This window comes from Heloderma suspectum, chromosome 10, assembly GCF_057233095.1.
Source record: "Heloderma suspectum isolate Gila_16-S chromosome 10, 16-S_ref, whole genome shotgun sequence".
NCBI lineage: Eukaryota > Metazoa > Chordata > Lepidosauria > Squamata > Helodermatidae > Heloderma > Heloderma suspectum.
In genome coordinates, this window is record NC_139467.1 from 13,812,576 (window position 1) to 13,830,283 (window position 17,708).

A 17,708-nucleotide genomic window follows, 5' to 3' on the forward strand; every position below is an offset into this window, starting at 1 on the left:
TTCACAAATTCTTCATAAATGAATTTAAGATTAAAAAATAATGTGGGAGAAAGAGAACTTGACAGGTTAATACACCCATACTGAGGATATTTCTGGGCTCCACACTTACCAGCGGCTGCATAGGCAGGCCTCCATGACCAGTGGGAAATTAATGGCCGGTCTGTCATGTATCTTAGTATGTGTATCATCGGCCACCCATTACATGGAGAGAAGATCCTGGAACTTGGACTGTATTACCAACTGCTGGGGGCTGGAAGCAACTGTCTCCCATGCCAAGATATCCCTATTTATATTGTACTTTTCTGTGGACTTAAATTGTAAGCTGTCTGGGGAGCTGAATCTAGCTGAAAACAGGGGTATCAATATAATACATCGAGGCGTTGAAGCACTTTCAACCTAGGGGCCCCATTCAATTTCAGAGAAGCTCTTGGTGGCTGCATTCCAAGCGGTGGGCAGGGGCGAAAGCAGAAGGCTTAATCTTCGAAGGCACTCTTCATCCCTCTCACAGTGCACTCGTATGCTCTGGGCACAACCTTGGGCTAAGGAGACAAGCAATGTGTAATGATGTAGAAATATCATGATCACCTGAATATAGAGATGCTACCTTTCTGCATGAGAAGGTAATTGTGTAATTACTGTGTATAATTGTTGCTTTGTTCAAAAGCACTGTCCCAAAGTTTAATATTAACCGGTATGGCCATAAATATATCCGTATTGACATGCCATCCAGGAACTAACGTGCCCTTTCTTATCAGCTGTTATGTAACCTTTGACCCTATGCAAATCCTTGCAAATCCTGTATAAAAAGGAAGGAGAGGGCACTGCAAGAAGATTTCACCTGCCAGATCTCTGCGTCCTAGGTAAGCAGCGGTGGGGTTCTTGCATCTAGGATAGCTGGTAAGACAGCAGTACATCAATGTTATTTGCATCCTTTTTGTGTTCATCCAGATCCAGAGTTGCAAATAGGCCCAGGTTACTTCCCATGTAGAGTTGAAAGGAAAGTCTGCATCATTTCAAAATCCGCCAGATTTTCACATTTCAGAATGTGGACTTTTGAACAGTCATGATTTGGTCTTGAAAGTTGCTATTGGGATTTCAGGATGGAATGTGCCAATGGGATGAATAAATGCATGAATGGCATTAATGCAAATTTACTAAATTCTACTGTATGTTGGAGACCATCATCTGTGGACTGGTATTCTGTGTTTTTGGTCAGGCAGTTTAAAATGTTGACCACTTGTGCAAAATCTTTAGATGTTGAGTGTTGATTTCAAAGGTTGAAGAGCAAATATTTGCCAAATATTTTCCCCTCAGAAAATACTGCCCCTCAACATTCGCAGAGGAGGGTATGAAGGAGAATTTGCTTATTTGCTTATGTTTTGCTCCGATGTCAAGTGCTTCAGTTGTGCGGAACTGCCCTGAGAGATTTTACAACTTGATGTTCTTAGTTCTTTTGGCTTCCCTTGCATGTCAGATGATTTTTCTTAGCAGAAACATAGGTGTTCACCTCACCATTTTGTGTTGGGTAGGCAGAATATAATGGCAGATCCCTGTATCTGCCCTGTTCAAAGCACCACTTCATTGGGGATTAAATGCATTCTGTTGTTCTTTTGGCCTTTTGGCTAAGAAGAAAGATAGTTGCTATCCTGTAATGTTTTGCACACTTTGGGAATATGAGGGGGAGGATGCATTCTTCCCCAGGTTCTTCCTGTGCAGAATACTCTCAGGGGAAGCAGGATAGAGCCAGATGTGGACACCTGGGAAGAATGAACCACCAGGTGATTTTAGGAGATGTGCAAAAGGGACTTTATTTGGTCCTGAATTGCATCAGAACAGCAGGTCATCCAGCATGGCAGTGACTTATGAGAGGAGGAGATTATTATAAGTAAGATTATTATAAGAAAGATATAATAACCAGCCAGATGGGTGATTAATAAATTTAATAAATAAATAAAAAATAAAAAAATGTGGGAGCTGCTCCATGCAGACAGAGTGCAGAATCACTGCCTCAATTACAAATAATTCCATGGATGAATGTGGGCATGGTAGTACCACAAAATTAAAATGGCTTCAATGACCCCCTTTGCAATGCTAGTCTTCAATGGGGCAAGCCATGATCTATTTTTTGCATGTTTTAAAAATGCGGGTGTTTTAGTGGTGACAGCAGGGTGTTGGAAAGAACTGGAAATGTTTATTAAGTAGCGGAAAGTGCAATGTGACAATAAGTGATTTATTTTTTTCCTAATATGTCAATGGGGAATTGCACTGAATGATGGACCAGTTTCATTAGTGATGAAACAGGTTTGTCCTGGGTCAGCAACTGGCTTTCGAACTAGTTTTTCAAATGGCCACTTTGACAAGGGGTTATGGGCTGGTGCCCTATACCTGAAACTGCCTAGGTGTCTGCTGCTGCATCTCATAATCCTGAATGCTACTCACCCATGCTCAGCTTGTCTTCCCAGTGTTGGCAATTTGATGAACCAGGTGGCATCACTCTGGGGGCCAGGTCTGGCTCAGGGAAAGCCACTTGCTAACCCCCTCAATGTGTGTTATCCAAATGATTTTAAAAAAATAGTTTTAGCTTTGCAGCATATATGTTTTTCCTGAGCTGAATAAACAAAACATGGTTTCACAGTTCACAAGGTCTCCCAGTTGGCTGCACCAGAGTGTCTAGTCCTGCCCGTTCTTTCTCTAAGGCACCATGAAGAACGTTCTGCTCTCCTGCCTCCTTTGTGTTCTCCTACCTAGTGTTCACGGTGAGTGCTCTTAAGCCTGTTTGACAAGGACAGTTCCAGGTTTTTGGGGACAAAAGACCATAGATGGAACCCCGTATAGACACTTCCAATTGCTGCCCCTTTCCTTGCTTTGTAGCTGGCACCTCTCAGCTGGCTAGCAAATACCAGGGAGAAATTGGGAGAGTAGGAGGGTTTCACTTGGAACGTTCTCTGTTTCCAATCTCCGAGTGGGCATTTGTGAATTTGGTAGGCCAAGGGTGAAGCCCTGCATCTCCCACTCCTACTGTAGCACCAAGAATAACTAACATCTTTTCTCCTCCTTTTTCCCTGTTTCTAGGAGCTGCAAATATAACATGTGCTTCATGTAATCTTGGGGACACCAATTGCACTGGCAAAACTTGCACAGCTGAAGGATGTATTACCTTAATGGAAGAAAACACATTAGGTAGGTGCAGTGGTCCATAAATACCAGGAATGCCAAGCCTGCTGGCATGGTGTACTGGATAGACTTCTGTTCCTCCTGGATTAAAGAGGGCTGAGTTCAAATCCCTATTCAGTGAACCCTGAGGTTCACTGAGTGGCTTTGGGCAAGTCACTTTCTCTAAGCCTAACCTACCGCAGAGGGTGCAATGACTCCGCATGTTCAGGGGGCAATGCTAAGGACTCTGAAGAGGTGATGGAGTGGGGAAGGGAATTACCCTTAGCATCATGCCTGTGTGATCACACTCCCCCAGAGGCCACAGTGTCTGAGGAGTCCATCTTGACGCCACCACCTCCCTGCCCCAGTGAAGCCGTAGTCCTCCTGCACCCATTGGAGCCAATGGCTGCTACAACAGGATAGGCCCCTTAAAACACAAGAAGCTTTTCCCAGCGTCTGGAGCGTCAATCCTATTTATGCCTCAGTCTAAGGTTTTCTGTTGCTGAAACAACATCTGAGCCTGTGTGTATGCCTGTCTTCAGCCTGATAGCCATTTGGGGCTGTCCAAGGTCCTGAACAATTGCTTTGAACCTGAACTTTTGCCTTGAACCCACTTCTTGGGTTTGAAATACCATCAGACTGTGACCACCACCTAGAGCAGAACCAAAGCATTGTTGTGAGACTAAAATAGGATGGACCAGTATTTCACAACATGTCTGCCAGGGCACACCAGTATGCCAAAGGAATAATAGATAGATTAAACAGAGAGAGGCTCCCATGAGACCAAAAGAACCCAATTCCAGAGAAGGTGCCCCATGGCATCTTTGTATGAGTCACAGCACTGCCTTTGCCTCCTTCCAATCAGTCTCTGTGAAAGGTGGGTAATTCTCTGCACTGGGTACGACTGGATCACATGCCCTTCAACTGCTCCCAACGTCATGATGATGCAGAGTCACCCACCCTCAACCCAGTCTTCCAGGTAGGGTTGGCGGATAATTTCTCCCCGAAACTTCAAGGGGCCGAGTGCCAACGTGTTCGGCCCCCCGAAGAAGTTTCGGGGAGAAATTCTCTGCACCCCCACGCCCCCCGCACCCCCCCCAGGATGGGACTTACCTTTCCCGAATGTCCCTCCTGGCGGCGGGTCCCGGCGGTGGTTTGTTGGATCTTCGTCAGGGGCGGGGGCGGCAGCAGATCTTTCGACCGGCTGCCACCGCCGCCATTCCAATAAAACTAAAAAAAAAAAAACGCCCCCGTGATAGGCTACATGACGATTAACGTAGCCTATCATGGCTAGATTTGCAAAGTCAGCCGTGATAGGCTACGTAAATCGTCACGTAGCCTATCACGGCTGACTTAAAAAAAAAAAAGCAAGTACGGCTAATGGCGGCCCCCATAGGGAGCTGCCATTCGCGTTCCTTATTTGGTCGCTGTAGTCTACGTAAAGATTACGTAGACTACGGCAAAAATAAGGGCAACGCTATTTGCGTAGCCTATCACGGCTGACTTTACAGATCTAGCCATGATAGGCTACGTTAATCGTCACATAGCCTATCACAGGGGCGTTTTTTTTTTTAACTTTTTATTTCGCGGCCGGGCGAGGCGCCTCCTCCCCGGCCTGAATTTCGGCCGGGCGAGGTGGGAAGCCTCCCCCCCAGCCTGAATTTCAGCCGGGCGAGGCGGGAAGCCTCCCCCCCCGGCCTGAACTTCGGGGGGAGAGCAGCAAAGCGACTCCCCCCCACCGCGAAAAGCTGCGAGACCAGGTAAGTGACTTTCGTGCACCCCTACTTCCTGGTGCATCCCATCATGAGTCACAGCTCTGGGTTCACTTATTTATTTATTTATTTATTTATTTCTATACTGTCCAATAGCCGAAGCTCTCTAGGCAGTTCACAAAAATTAAAACCAAGGAGCACACAATAAAACAATACAAAATATATAAAACATTAAAACCACAGTAAACAATACAACCAGAATAAAACCAGAATAAAACCTAGCAGCAGTGCAGGGATTTAAAATACAGACTTAAAACAGCAAAGTTAAAAGTCTGAAGAGCTAAAATGCTAAAATGCCTGTGAAAATAAAAAGGTCTTCACCTGGTGCCAGAAAGAATACAATGTTGGTGCCAGACGAACCTTACTACGGAGCTCATTCCATGGCTGCGGGGCCACAGCAGAAAAAGCTCTCCTAGTAGCCACCCGCCTCACTTCCTTTGGCAGGGGCTCATGGAGGAGGGCCGCTGAGGATGATCTTAAGGTCCGGGCAGGCACATATGGGAGCAGGCAATCCTTCAGATAACCTGGCCCCAGGCCATTAAGGGCTTTGAATGTTAATACCAGCACTTTGAATTGGGCCCAGAAATGGACTGGCAGCCAGTGCAGCTGAAAAAGTACTGGTGTAATATGAGCTCACTGGCCAGTCCCTGTTAACAATCTTGCTGCCCTATTTTGGACCAGCTGAAGTTTCCAGACCATTTTCAAAGGCAGCCCCACGTATAACGCATTGCAGTAATCCAGACGAGAAGTTATCAGAGCATGGATAACTGTAGCTAGGCTATCTCTGTCCAGATAAGGGTGTAGTTGGTATACCAGCTTAAGCTGATAAAAAGTGCTCCATGCCACTGAGTTCACCTGTGCCTCAAGTGACAGTTCTCTGGATCCAAGAACACCCCCAAACTACGGATGTGATCCTTTAGGGGGAGTGCAACCCCCTCCAGAACAGGTTGAATACCACCTAGCCAGGCAGACAAACCACCTACTAACAGCACCTCCATCTTGTCTGGATTGAGTTTCAGTTTTTTGGCCCTCATTCAGTCCATTACTGTCCCAGGCCCTGATCCAGAACAGCAACTGCCTGTTGCTTGTCTCCACCTGAGAGACACACCCAGAAGGGTGATTTCTGGGAAACACTAGGGGAGTGTGTGTGTGTGTGTTAGGGATGTCAGCAGAATCCGCTACAGACTCAAATGAGGCCAAATTCCATCCGTGGTGGAACGGATGTACTCACCTCCGCCTCCCGGACCCAGGCGAACCGAATCCTCCTGCCCGGCGGCTCTGTTCGGGAAATGATCCGGACGCAAATGGCGTCTGTGATGCCGTTTGCATCCCTGTATTTTCTCGTGATAGGCTACACATTTGAATTTGCATAGATAGTTGCGTAGCCTATCATGTGAAGAAGCAGGGATGCAAATGGCGTAGTGGATGGCATTTGCATCCCTGCTTTTTCATGCGATAGGCTACGCAACTATCTACGCAAATTCAAATGCATAGCCTATCACGAGAAAATATAGGGACACATAAATGCCATCACAGATGCCATTTGCATCTGGATCACTTCATGTTTCCGCCCAGCAGTGGTACGGATGGCAATGGCGGCCATATCTCTGGTGGAATGGAGCTGGTCGGTGGCTCTGCAGAGTCAACGCAGAGCAGAGCTGGCCGGCAAGGATTCCGGGGGGGGGGGGAGGAACGGATCACCTCCCACTCCGGCAGACCGCCCCCCCGTGGACGCAAAGTAAGGGATTCGTACATCCCGTGTCTCTGTGTGTGTGTGTGTGTTTGTCTGTGTGTGAAAATGAATGATACTTTTTTAATTCTCTAAAAGGAAACCTTTTCCAAAGTAAGAGTGATACGTGTCTCCAGTTTTAATGCTAATGGGAAAGGGGTGTGCCTTTCGTATCCCTCACTCTCTGTATGGGAAGGGTTGTAGCTAAGTGACAGAACACAGGCTTTGCATGCAAAAGGTCCAAGTTTCAATCCCCGGTGTCTCTAGTTAGAAAAACCCTACTTTCTTTTCCGAGACCTGCTGCCAGTTGCAGTTGTGGACCATTCTGAACAGTGAAGGCTGGTGGCTCCGATGTCAGTGGGGTGGTGAATCCACACTTTGGAGAGCTCATTTAGAGTTCCGACTGGTTCTGACTGAAACCCGGATTTGATTCACCACCCCACTGACATTGGAGCCACCAGTCTCCACTGATTCTGAGCGAGATGAATGAATCCTCTGCTGTTGTATATGGCAGCTTCCTATGGCCGTCATCTGTTTTGCATGCTTTGGAGGAAGGATGAGCTACAAATGTGACCAACAGAGTGGGAAAGAAACGTTTCCTTCCTGTACCTGCTCAGTTAGCAATGGAATGGTTCCTCTTCATTGGCAAATGACATTTGCACTGCATTGCATTCAGGTGCAGTGAATAAACCGCTGCACTGTCCCACTGGATGGTATCCAATGTTAGTCCTAGGTAGAGCAGATCCATTGAAATGCATGAGACTTAGATTAGTCACAACTGGGCCATGGTGGCTTAGTGGTTAAGTCGCTGAACAGACTGGAAGGTCGGCAGGACAGCAGTTCGAGTGCTGCGTGACAGAGTGAGCTCCTGTCTTCAGCCCCAGCTTCTGCCAACCTAGCAGTTCAAAAGCAAGAAATTGCAAGTAGATAAATAGGTACTGCTTCAGCGGGAGAGGTAACAGCATTCCGTGCACCTCGGTGTTCAGTCATGTCGGCCACATGACCACAGAAGCGTCTTCGGACAGCGCTGGCTCTTCAGCTTAGAAATGGAGATGAGCACCACACCCTAGAGTCGGACACGACTGGTTGGGGACACCTTTACCTTTTTAACTTAAGGCCCATTCATTTCAATGGGTCTATCCTATGTAGGACTGACATTGAATACTACCCTTCAAGTAGGGCCCAGCCTCTGGATCCCCCACCCTCAATACTTCTCTTTCCTTGGACTATGGGAGTCACTGCTGCAAGTCTGTGTTCAGAGATCTGCAAGAAAGCTGCATATAATTAGTGATTGTTGTGAGGTTGATTTTAAGCTTTATTATTATATAACATTATAAAATTTATTAGTGATTTGTTATTATTATTATGTATCCTTTTAAATCTCCTTCCTTTTTTATTATTATTACCATCGTTACTGGTTAGTAAGATTTTTGGCTGGTTAAATTGTTAAGCTTTATTATTATATGTTAGCTGAAGGGCAATATATGGTTGTTGTTGTTGTTCAGTCGTTAAGTCGTGTCCGACTCTTCTTGACTCCATGGACCATAGCACGCCAGGCCTTCCTGTCCTGCGCTCTCTCCTGGAGTGTGCTCAAGTTCATATTCATTGCATCGGTGATGCTATCTAGCCATCTCATCCTCTGCCATCCCCTTCTCCTTTTGCCTTCAATCTTTCCCAGCATCAGGGCCTTTTCCAGTGACTTTTCTCTTCACATTAGGTGGCCGAAATATTTGAGCTTCAGCTTCAGTATCTGTCCTTCCAATGAGCAGTCAGGGTTGATTTCCTTTAGGATTGACTGATTTGACCTCCTTGCAGTCCAGGGGACTCGTAAGAGTCTTCTCCAGCACCACGGTTCGAAGGCATCAATCCTTCAGCACTCAGCCTTCCTTATAGTCCAGCTCTCACAGCCGTACGTTGCTACTGGGAAAACCATAGCTTTGATTATACGAACCTTTGTCGGGAAGGTGATGTCTCTGCTTCTTACTATGCTGTCTAAGTTTGCCATAGCTTTCCTCCCAAGGAGCAAGCATCTTTTAATTTCATGGCTACAGTCACCGTCTGCAGTGATCTTGGAGCCCAAGAAAGTAAAATCTGTCACTGCTTCCATTTCTTCCCCTTCTATATGCCAGGAAGTGATGGGGCCAGATGCCATGGTCTTAGTTTTTTTAATGTTGAGTTTCAAACGAGCACTCTCCATTTTCACCCTCAACAAGAGGTTCTTTAGATCCTCTTCGCTTTCTGCATTAGGGTGGTATTGTCTGCATATCTGAAGTTGTTGATAATTCTCCTGGCAATCTTAATTCTGACCTGTGATTCATCCAACCCAGCGTTTCTCATGATGTACTCTGCATATAAGTTAAATAAGCAGGGCGACAATATGCAGCCTTGTCGTACTCCTTTCCCAATTTTGAACCAGTCGGTTGTTCCATGTCTGGTTCTTACTGTTGCTTCTTGACCCTTGTACAGGTTTCTCAGGAGACAGGTAAGGTGGTCCGGTACTCCCATCACTTTAAGAATTTGCCACAGTTTGTTGTGATCCACACAATCAAAGGCTTTAGCGTAGTCAATGAAGCAGAAATAGACGTTTTTCTGGAATTCTCTTGCTTTCTCCATGATGCAGCGAATGTTGGCGATTTGATCTCTAGTTCCTCTGCCTCTTTGAAACCCAGCTTGTACTTCTGGTAGTTCTCGGTTCACATGCTGCTGAAGCCTAGCTTGTAGGATTTTGAGCATCATCTTGCTGGCATGTGAAATGAGCGCAATGGTACGGTAGTTTGAACACTCTTTGGCATTGCCCTTCTTTGGAATTGGAATGTAAACTGACCTTTTCCAGTCTTGTGGCTGCTGTTGACTGTTCCAAATTTGTTGGCATAATAAGTGCAGCACTTTAACAGCATCATCTTTAATCTTTTAGGATCTTAAATAGCTCCGCTGGAATACTGTCATCTCCGCTAGCTTTGTTGTTAGTAATGCTTCCTAAGGCCCACTTGACTTCACTCTCGAGGATGTCCTGCTCAAGTTCAGTGAGCGGACTATCATGGCTATCAGGGACATGAAGATCTTTCCTGTATAGTTCTTCTGTGTATTTTTTCCACCTCTTCTTAATCTCATCTGCTTCTGTTAGGTCCCTGCCTTCTTTGTCCTTTATCATGCCCATCTTTGCACAAAACGTTCCCTTGAGATCTCCAATTTTCTTGAAGAGACCTCTAGTCTTTCCCATTCTATTGTTTTCCTCCATTTCTTTGCATTGTTCATTTAAGAAGGCCTTCTTGTCTCTCCTTGCTATTCTCTGAAACTCTGCATTCAGTTGGATATATCTTCCCCTTTCTCCCTTGCTTTTCGCTTCCCTTCTTTCTTCAGCCTGCTTTCTTGCTATAAGACTGATGATATGATATTGAAATGTAGGGTTGATTATGCTGTATTGAATTGTAATATTGCCAATGTTATAGGTATAATTTTTAAGTAGAATGGGATTTGAAGTTTCGGTGTAATGGAGTTGAAATTTAATTTTTTAAAATAACTTTCAATATATTTTTCTTGTTTTTTTCTTCCTTCTCCTTCTTCTGTTTTCTTTTTCTCTTCTGTTACTGTTGTGTCCTCCTAAGAATATTGTATTGTTAGGAAATTGTAGTTATTGATTATGTTGTTGGTATTGTTTATTTCATTTATAAAGGTAAAGAATAGAATAAACAGTATTTTTTAAAAGAAAAGAAAAGAAAAGAAAGAAAGCTGCATATAAACTGGTTATGCCACTGGATTGAGATGTCATTCGAACCCTGAATCTGTCAGGATTTAACAGACAAGAAAGATGGAAACATGTGACACGTGTGTTTCGAACAGCCTTAGCCTTTAAATTTTCTTCCACTTCCAAGCTAGGCCCAGCCTAAAAATTAAAAACAGGGAAGTCTTAATTAATTCATTAAAAGTATTTTGGCCCTGCTATTCTGCTGAAAATGTTTTCGGAGTGGCTTCCACAAGATTAATAAGAGACAAGGCAGTCCCTGCCTGTAGGCTTACAATCTAAAAGACATGACACATAAAGAAAAAAAAAAGGGGGGGGGATAGGGAGGGAAGAGGAAAACAAGAAAATGCAGGTCCCAGGTTTTAACAGTCCATCATTATTATAATGGCCAGCTTGAATGGGAACAGTTCCAGAAGAGGAGGAGCCGGATAGAGTCGGTTTCTCGGCAGAGCCAATGAAGCGGGACCTCTTTTCCTCCCTCCCCTCTGCTGCAGCCTGATGCAATGGCTGCTGCCAGATGACGGTGACGGGAGGGAGGAGCCGCATGGAGCCGGTCTCTCTGCAGAGCCAGTGGAATGGCCCTACTTCCCATCTTTCCCTCTGCTGAAGACAGGTGGGTTGTTCACTTCCTCTTTTCTCCAGGTGGAGGTGTCAGCTCCTCAGGGACGTACAGAGGCTGCGTCGCTCTTCCAAGCAAGTGTAAACCACGTGTCTTCACATTGACTACAGCCACTAAGAGGACCTTCCAGACCAACATAGCCTGTTGCTCCTCTGACAACTGCAATGAAAATCTTCTCCTGAGTGGTGGGTGTTGACTGGGCTTGGGAAGGGTTCCTGGATGTGGGTGAGGTGGGGGGGGACTGCAGGGGCTTCCCTTCTAAGGACAGTGGGTGGGTGGTGGCAGCAGCAGGGACATTATTTCTGAGTTTGCAAAGCAACCCTGCTGAAGGCCAAGCTGTAACTGGGATGCAAGTCTGCAATGGGCCTTGTACCAGAGACTGGAGGTGGGGGAGGGCAGAAGGTGGATGTGAACCTACTGGTAGACCTCCGGGTGGTTTTCCATTCATCCGTACGGGCTTCTGATTCACAACTCAGCAAGAAAATGACATTTCCCATGAAAATAGGGCTCCTGAAATGGCAGTACAGAGTGGGCTGCCAACCAGGGGTTGGATCCAAGATTTGCCTTCCACGAGGGCAAGGGCTCCACTTGCTGAAGGGTTCTGCTCACGGAGCATTGCTCCGCCTGAGTTTTAGGGACCCCACACACCACAGCTCACCCCATTCAGCAGGATCTCCTGACTCACTGTGTAGCATTTTCAGGGGGCTGGAGGGGCTGTCACAGGAAGGAGGAAGCGGGGAAGTCCAGTTCCACCAGCCAAATTGATCCAGCTTAAGTCTGGATCCAGCGTTATACTGGAAACAGTTTCTTCTTCTGACTGCCACATGTTCAGCGGCTCCCTATTCCTCAGTTCTACTTGGGGTATGTCTGCCCTGAGCCAATATTTTGCGTTAGATTCCAGCTGGTGGAATGGAGGTTCTAGTAAAAAAATAAAGTAGATCCCAGGAGGCTGAAGTGTGCCTACCCTTGACCTGAGGGACGTCTGGCAGGAATTGCATGTGGGTGCCACAGCTCTGACCTGGCCAAAGGTGGGGTTTTTACAAAGGGACCATCTATACTGACAAGGGTGCCTCCTTAAACCAATAGGCCAGAGCAGGTCAGCTGATACTACCTTACCATTAGAGGTCCGGCCTATTGGAACCTGGCTAGCATTGTGTTTGCGTCCAGTGCCTTATCCAATTACATGAGACTTGTCCCTCCCTTAACCTCAGTAATGCGAGACCTGTCTGATATATATATATATATATATATATTTTTTTTTTACAGTGCCTCCAGTTAGTACTTCTGGAAATGGGGTGACTTGCCCAGCCTGTGAGAATTACAACCAGATGGACTGTGTGAGCAAAAACCGCATCACCTGCACAGGCATCGAACAGCTGTGCATCTCCCTTGTGGGGATATCTATCGGTATATCTTCACCCTCACCCCGCCCCATCCCATCCTTTTTCACCCCATTATGTAGAGCAGAGTCACACCATGACCTTCCCCAGAGTTGGGATGAAAAAGCCCCTTATTATGGCAGCTGCATTATACATGCATCCCTTCCTTTGTTCACCTGAGATAGGGGTCGATTGTAGGATGAACCTGGGAAGCCAAGGGATGGAGGCCAAGGGATTGGGGTGGTGAAGTCTCTGATCTGAAGTCCTGGTCTCTGATTGTATAAAAGGCAGCAGAGACCTTGGAAAGTTAGGACCCCAGATTCAGGGATGTCATCAAGGGTAGGCATGGTCAGACATGTCCCAAGGGCCCACAGCTCAGCAGGAGCCCAGTGATAAGAGCCCCCTGGAGTTGCTTCTCCTTTTCACTATTACAACCTGCTTGTTCACTTGCCTCTTGCTCTGGCCCATGTGACAGTGATGGTGAGAAGGACGAGCAGGAGGTGCCACGGCCTCCTTGCTCACTCTCTCTCTGTCTGTCAAGCAAGCAAGTGGTAGCAATGATGAGAAAGAGGAGGAGGCACCATAGCAGCTGGTGACAATGGCAGTTAGGAGGTAGAATCACTGAGGGAGGGGGCCCATGGAGGGTCTTGTCTAAGAATACCTGGAGCTGGCACTGCTCAGATGGTTCTTAAACACTTTGGCCCTTTGGATCACCATTTAAAAAACACCCCCCCCCCATATCCTTCCCCTCTTTGCCTCTTATGCTCCCATTACCAAACACTTAGGCTGAGCTAAACCTTCTCCTTGGAGAATATACAGCTCAAAATGAGGGGTTGTGTGGGTCAGGAAGGAGAAGGGTTCTTTGAAACCTCCCCCACCCCAGCGAACCTTTTTTTCACTGCTGACTATTTCGTGGTGGCCTCTCTCCTGGTCACTGCCCTCCCAGGCTCTGTTTCCTCATCTGCTGTTCACCAATCTTTAGCTCCAATAGGGATGTCAGAGGATTTCGCCATGAATCTCGGGGAGGCCGAATGCCAGTGCATTCAGCCCCCCAAAATCGGTGGCGAAGCGGTCTGCCCCCCGCCCCCCCTGGGACAGGACTTACCTTGGGCGAATCTCCCTGGTGGTGGCGGCTCCGGCGGCGGTTCGGCAGCGGTTCGGTGGCGGTGCAGCGGTGACAGCGGCTGCGGCAGCTGGTCTTCTGACCGGCTGCCGCCGCCGCCATTTCCAAGTTAAAAAAAAAAAAAAATGTGACAGGCTACGTAAACATTTATGTAGCCTATCACGGCTGACTGCAGGGATGCAAACGGCAGCAGCTACGGCCACCGCCATTTGTAGACCCGGCCGGCAGGATTCGTGGCGGGAGGGACGGGGCGTCTCCCCCCCGGCCAGAATTTCCGGGGGGAGGGACAGAGAGCCTCCCCCCCACTGCGAATCAAATTTCGTCAAAGGTAAGTTACTTTCATACATCCCTAACTGCTCCAAGCCTCTGTCCCCAGAGTCTCAAGATTTGAGCCTCTGGAGACCATGAAATGTGAGAAGAACCATCATACATGAGTCAGTGTGTAGATCAGGGTTGGGCAACTGTGGGAGATCTGGAGGGCATTTTTGCCAGTACTCCCATGGGCTACATTCTTCAGGCTGCCTCAAATTGCTCTAATATATATATTTTTAAATGGCAGTTTGCCACTGCAAACCCCTTTAGCCTTATGGACCAACTCCAGAGCACTAAAATGGTCCAATTTAACGTTCAAATAAGCTAAATTTGACCCTTTTAGTCAAATTTAGTGCTCTATCATATGGACAATATTTTCCCTGGAACATTTTTTCACTGTTGCCAAATGGGAGGCAGCAGGGGTTACATGAAGGCCACGGGCCATGTTTTACCCACTCCTGCTGTAGCCCTTGGAAAAGTCAGAGACAACAAGACCCTCCAATGGATGAGAATGAAGATGACAGCACTGGCTCCCGGTGACTGGGCCCCTTGAAGGCCCAGACTGCCAGCAACTGGTATTTGAGGGGACATGAGATTAGGGATGTCCAGATTTTCTTAAATCCATTCTGTGTTTTGTGGATTGTCAGGTGTCTTTCGTTCCGTCTTCCACTCATTGATGGAGCTGGATTTCTTAAGGGACATACAGGAATTTTGTTCCACTTGTGCGAGCATGCACTTGCGCTAATGTGCGATATTACAAGTGCACAATAGTGCTAAGGCACATTAGCACAAATGTGAATTTGCACATATCCCCCCCCCCATTAAAAAAATGGTCTGCAAGACTGAGAAATCCATTTGGAAAAAGCTGGCCTGCTGAAGAGTTTGCAGGTCAGATTCATAGAAATTTGGATCCGTTGCAGATTTCTCCAACATCCCTACATGGAATACTATGACATTTCTATCTGTGGTGTTTGATCTGTGCCAGCTCATTCACACATATGCAGCACCACTCTAGCAATAAACTTGAATGTGTGAATCAACCCATCTTCCCCACACATGCCAATGCACCATAACTCCCATGATGGCAGAAATGCTAGTTAAAACATAACATGGAAATAGGTGCAGGAGGCAGAGAGGTGATCTCCTTTTCCTCTGAGTTTGAGCCTCTACTTATTTCTCTCCACAGCTGATCAGCAACAAAACTTATCTATCAAAGGCTGTGCTACTCAGAGTGCCTGTGATATGACAATGAACGACCTGGTGCCCTATGGAGGAAAAGTCTATCGGCTGACCAGGAAACCAGTTTGCACTAATGCAGGAATCCTGGGTGCCATCTCCTCCCCAGCCACTTTTTTGACTGTCATTTCTGGCTTCCTCTTAGTAAATGTCCTCTCTTGACCTAGCTACTCTGTGTTTGCCTTCCCATCTGTTTAATGATCTGTTGTGTTGGTCTCCAGAACTGCTAGTTGTTTGTTTATTTGTTTTAGAAATGGAGAATGCACTAATTTTCAGCATGACTTTCTAGAACCCATTATTTCTCCAATATCCCTTTTCTGAGGGATCTTCCAACAACTCTCTCTCCCTCCCCTCCCCTCGGCGTGTTGGTTTAGCGAAGTCTGTTCAGACTCCAGAACTTTTCTTGCTCTCTTCCACATCGAGAACAAATCTGGAGCATTTGGAGTGTCAAATTGTTCGAATCCTGAAAGGGCAATGCAACAGCCTGGGGGCACTTGTTGAAGGGTGCCAGGCCAGGGGGCAGGGAGGTAGAAATTCATAAAGTAAAATACATTTTAAATAGTTCATGTGGAAATGGTTTTCATGTTTGTACCCCTTCTGGGGTGGGAACTGTATGCCTTGTGTTGAACAACTGGTCAGTGCTGTTGGCCTGGAAAATGCCAATCACCTGTTGAGGATAGATTGAATCACAGACCCCCTTCCCTCCTCCCTCCAAATAAATGGGACGTTGTTAACTTAAAATGGATTATGACAACTAAAGTAGAGCTGTATGCCAATGGCCTCTAGCTTCTTCACCCTGTTGTGGGCAGAGAAAGTAGTGTGTGTGTGTGGGGGGGGGGAGACACTTTTGATGAATTTCTCCAGGAGAAGTTCTCCAATAGTTTCTATGGGTGGGACTCACCATTGTCATACACAGCTTCTCCCCCCCTGCCCCAATGTTTTTGTTGTTTTGCTTTTCTTTTCTTTTTTTGCTACAAGTAGCATCAGCAACAAATGTGTTGGGTGGTAGGCTGGCCACCAGTTTGAGTCCTCCACAGTGCCAGGCACCTAGTGTCTTTTTGAGGCATGGGGGGGGGGGTTGGCAGCTTCCATACAAACATACAATGAAGGGAGATTCAGAGACAATTTGGCAACATGGCCTTCTTTCCCCCTGGATTTGATGGTGGGGGTTTGAGAAAAAGAAAACAAAATCAAGACATTTTCTCAGAAAAATGTCTTCTGAGAAATTTAGTCTAAGGCCCTTCACTCTCCCTCCCCCCCTCTCTCCCCCCCACATCTAAAGCACAGCGGATGGGCTCTGGAGACTGAACCTTTTCAACTGGGGTACCAAAATTATAGTGTGCCTTCCCGAGAGAAGCCCACTTGCCTGGATGTGAATGATGGGAGTTGTAGTCCAACACCTCTGGAGTGCACCAGGTTGGGGAAGGCTGTTTTAAGCCTAAGCCACAAAAACATTAAATATGTGGGCAGTTTGACTGGCAGGATATATTATTACTAAACATTCCATCCATCCTCAATCACTCTTCAATTATTCACTGATTTTCAAACTTCAAATTAATATATGTTTCCCCCTATTAAAAAATAAATGTTTCTTGAAATGTAAATTGCTGTGGAGTTTCTTATTTTGTGTCACATGCTTATTCTTCCCTCACCCTGGGTTTTATTTTATTTTTTAATTGTGGATTCTGCCAGCTACCTAATTTCTCTTTGGATTCTCTCATGCCCTGTCCAGGTACTGCTACTGGAAAGTTTCAGTCATCACTATTCAACCCAGAAAATGTTACATGTAGTACTGTCATTGTGGAATCTGAAATTCCCCTGTCATGGGACCAGCTACACCCTGATCCATGTGTGGGAGGGATACCAAGCCAAAGTGCCTCACTCCTGTTTACCCTTGCCTTCCAATAACCTTTCCACTGCCACCAGGTTTATTTATTTATTTATTGCATTTATACCCCGCCTTTTTCCCTCTTGCAAGGAACCCAAGGCGGCTTACATTATCCTCCTCCTCTCCATTTTATCCTCACAATAACAACCCTGTGAGGTGGGTTGGGCTGAGAGTCTGTGACTGGCCCAAAGTCACCCAGTGAGCTTCCATGGCCGAGTGGGGGCTAGAACCCAGATCTCCCGGCTCCTAGTCCAACACTCTTGCCACTACACCACACTGGCACACAGGTGGAAATCTTTATTTTCTCCAGCTCCCTGCCCCCCTCCTCTGGGGGTCTTGCAAATATCTTTAGGTAGAGTGGGACTTGAATTTTAGATGGATAATCCAACAAGAAAGGAGACTATTTGGTTTCAACAACAAATGTTTAATGTAAATTATTATTAGTAGGAATAAGATTTTAACTCTCTGGAAAAGACCCTGATGCTGGGAAAGACTGAAGGTAAAAGGAGAAGGGGATGGCAGAGGATGAGATGGCTAGATAGCATCACCAATGCAATGAATATGAACTTGAGCACGCTCCGGGAGAGAGTGCAGGACAGGAAGGCCTGGCGTGCTATGTTCCATGGGGTCACGAAGAGTCGGACACGACTGAACAACTGAACAACAAAAGATTTTAACATCTGAATGGTTACAACACACACACACACACACCCATAAGAACAAAAGGGTAAGAAAATACTAGGGTAAATGCATTC

The 17,708-nt window shown here is 46.4% G+C and overlaps 1 protein-coding gene across 1 annotated transcript; it reads left to right on the forward strand.

Moving 5' to 3' along the window:
- Positions 1 to 829: 829 nt before the first annotated feature.
- LOC146337744 (phospholipase A2 inhibitor and Ly6/PLAUR domain-containing protein-like) lies at positions 830 to 16,667 on the forward strand. The gene is made up of 6 exons (XM_084815194.1): positions 830 to 860; positions 2,636 to 2,756; positions 3,073 to 3,180; positions 11,039 to 11,200; positions 12,282 to 12,422; positions 15,016 to 16,667. The coding sequence occupies exons 2-6, from the start codon at positions 2,702 to 2,704 to the stop codon at positions 15,225 to 15,227; spliced, it is 678 nt and encodes a 225-aa protein (XP_084671320.1). The 5' UTR covers positions 830 to 860; positions 2,636 to 2,701; the 3' UTR covers positions 15,228 to 16,667.
- Positions 16,668 to 17,708: the final 1,041 nt, after the last annotated feature.

Coding starts and splice junctions, on each gene's coding strand:
- LOC146337744 (XM_084815194.1), top strand. CDS start 2,702: ATGAAGAACGTTCTGCTCTCCTGCCTCCTTTGTGTTCTCCTACCTAGT. Junction 2,757..3,072: donor TCTCCTACCTAGTGTTCACG/GTGAGTGCTCTT, acceptor CCCTGTTTCTAG/GAGCTGCAAATATAACATGT. Junction 12,423..15,015: donor CCTTGTGGGGATATCTATCG/GTATATCTTCAC, acceptor TTCTCTCCACAG/CTGATCAGCAACAAAACTTA.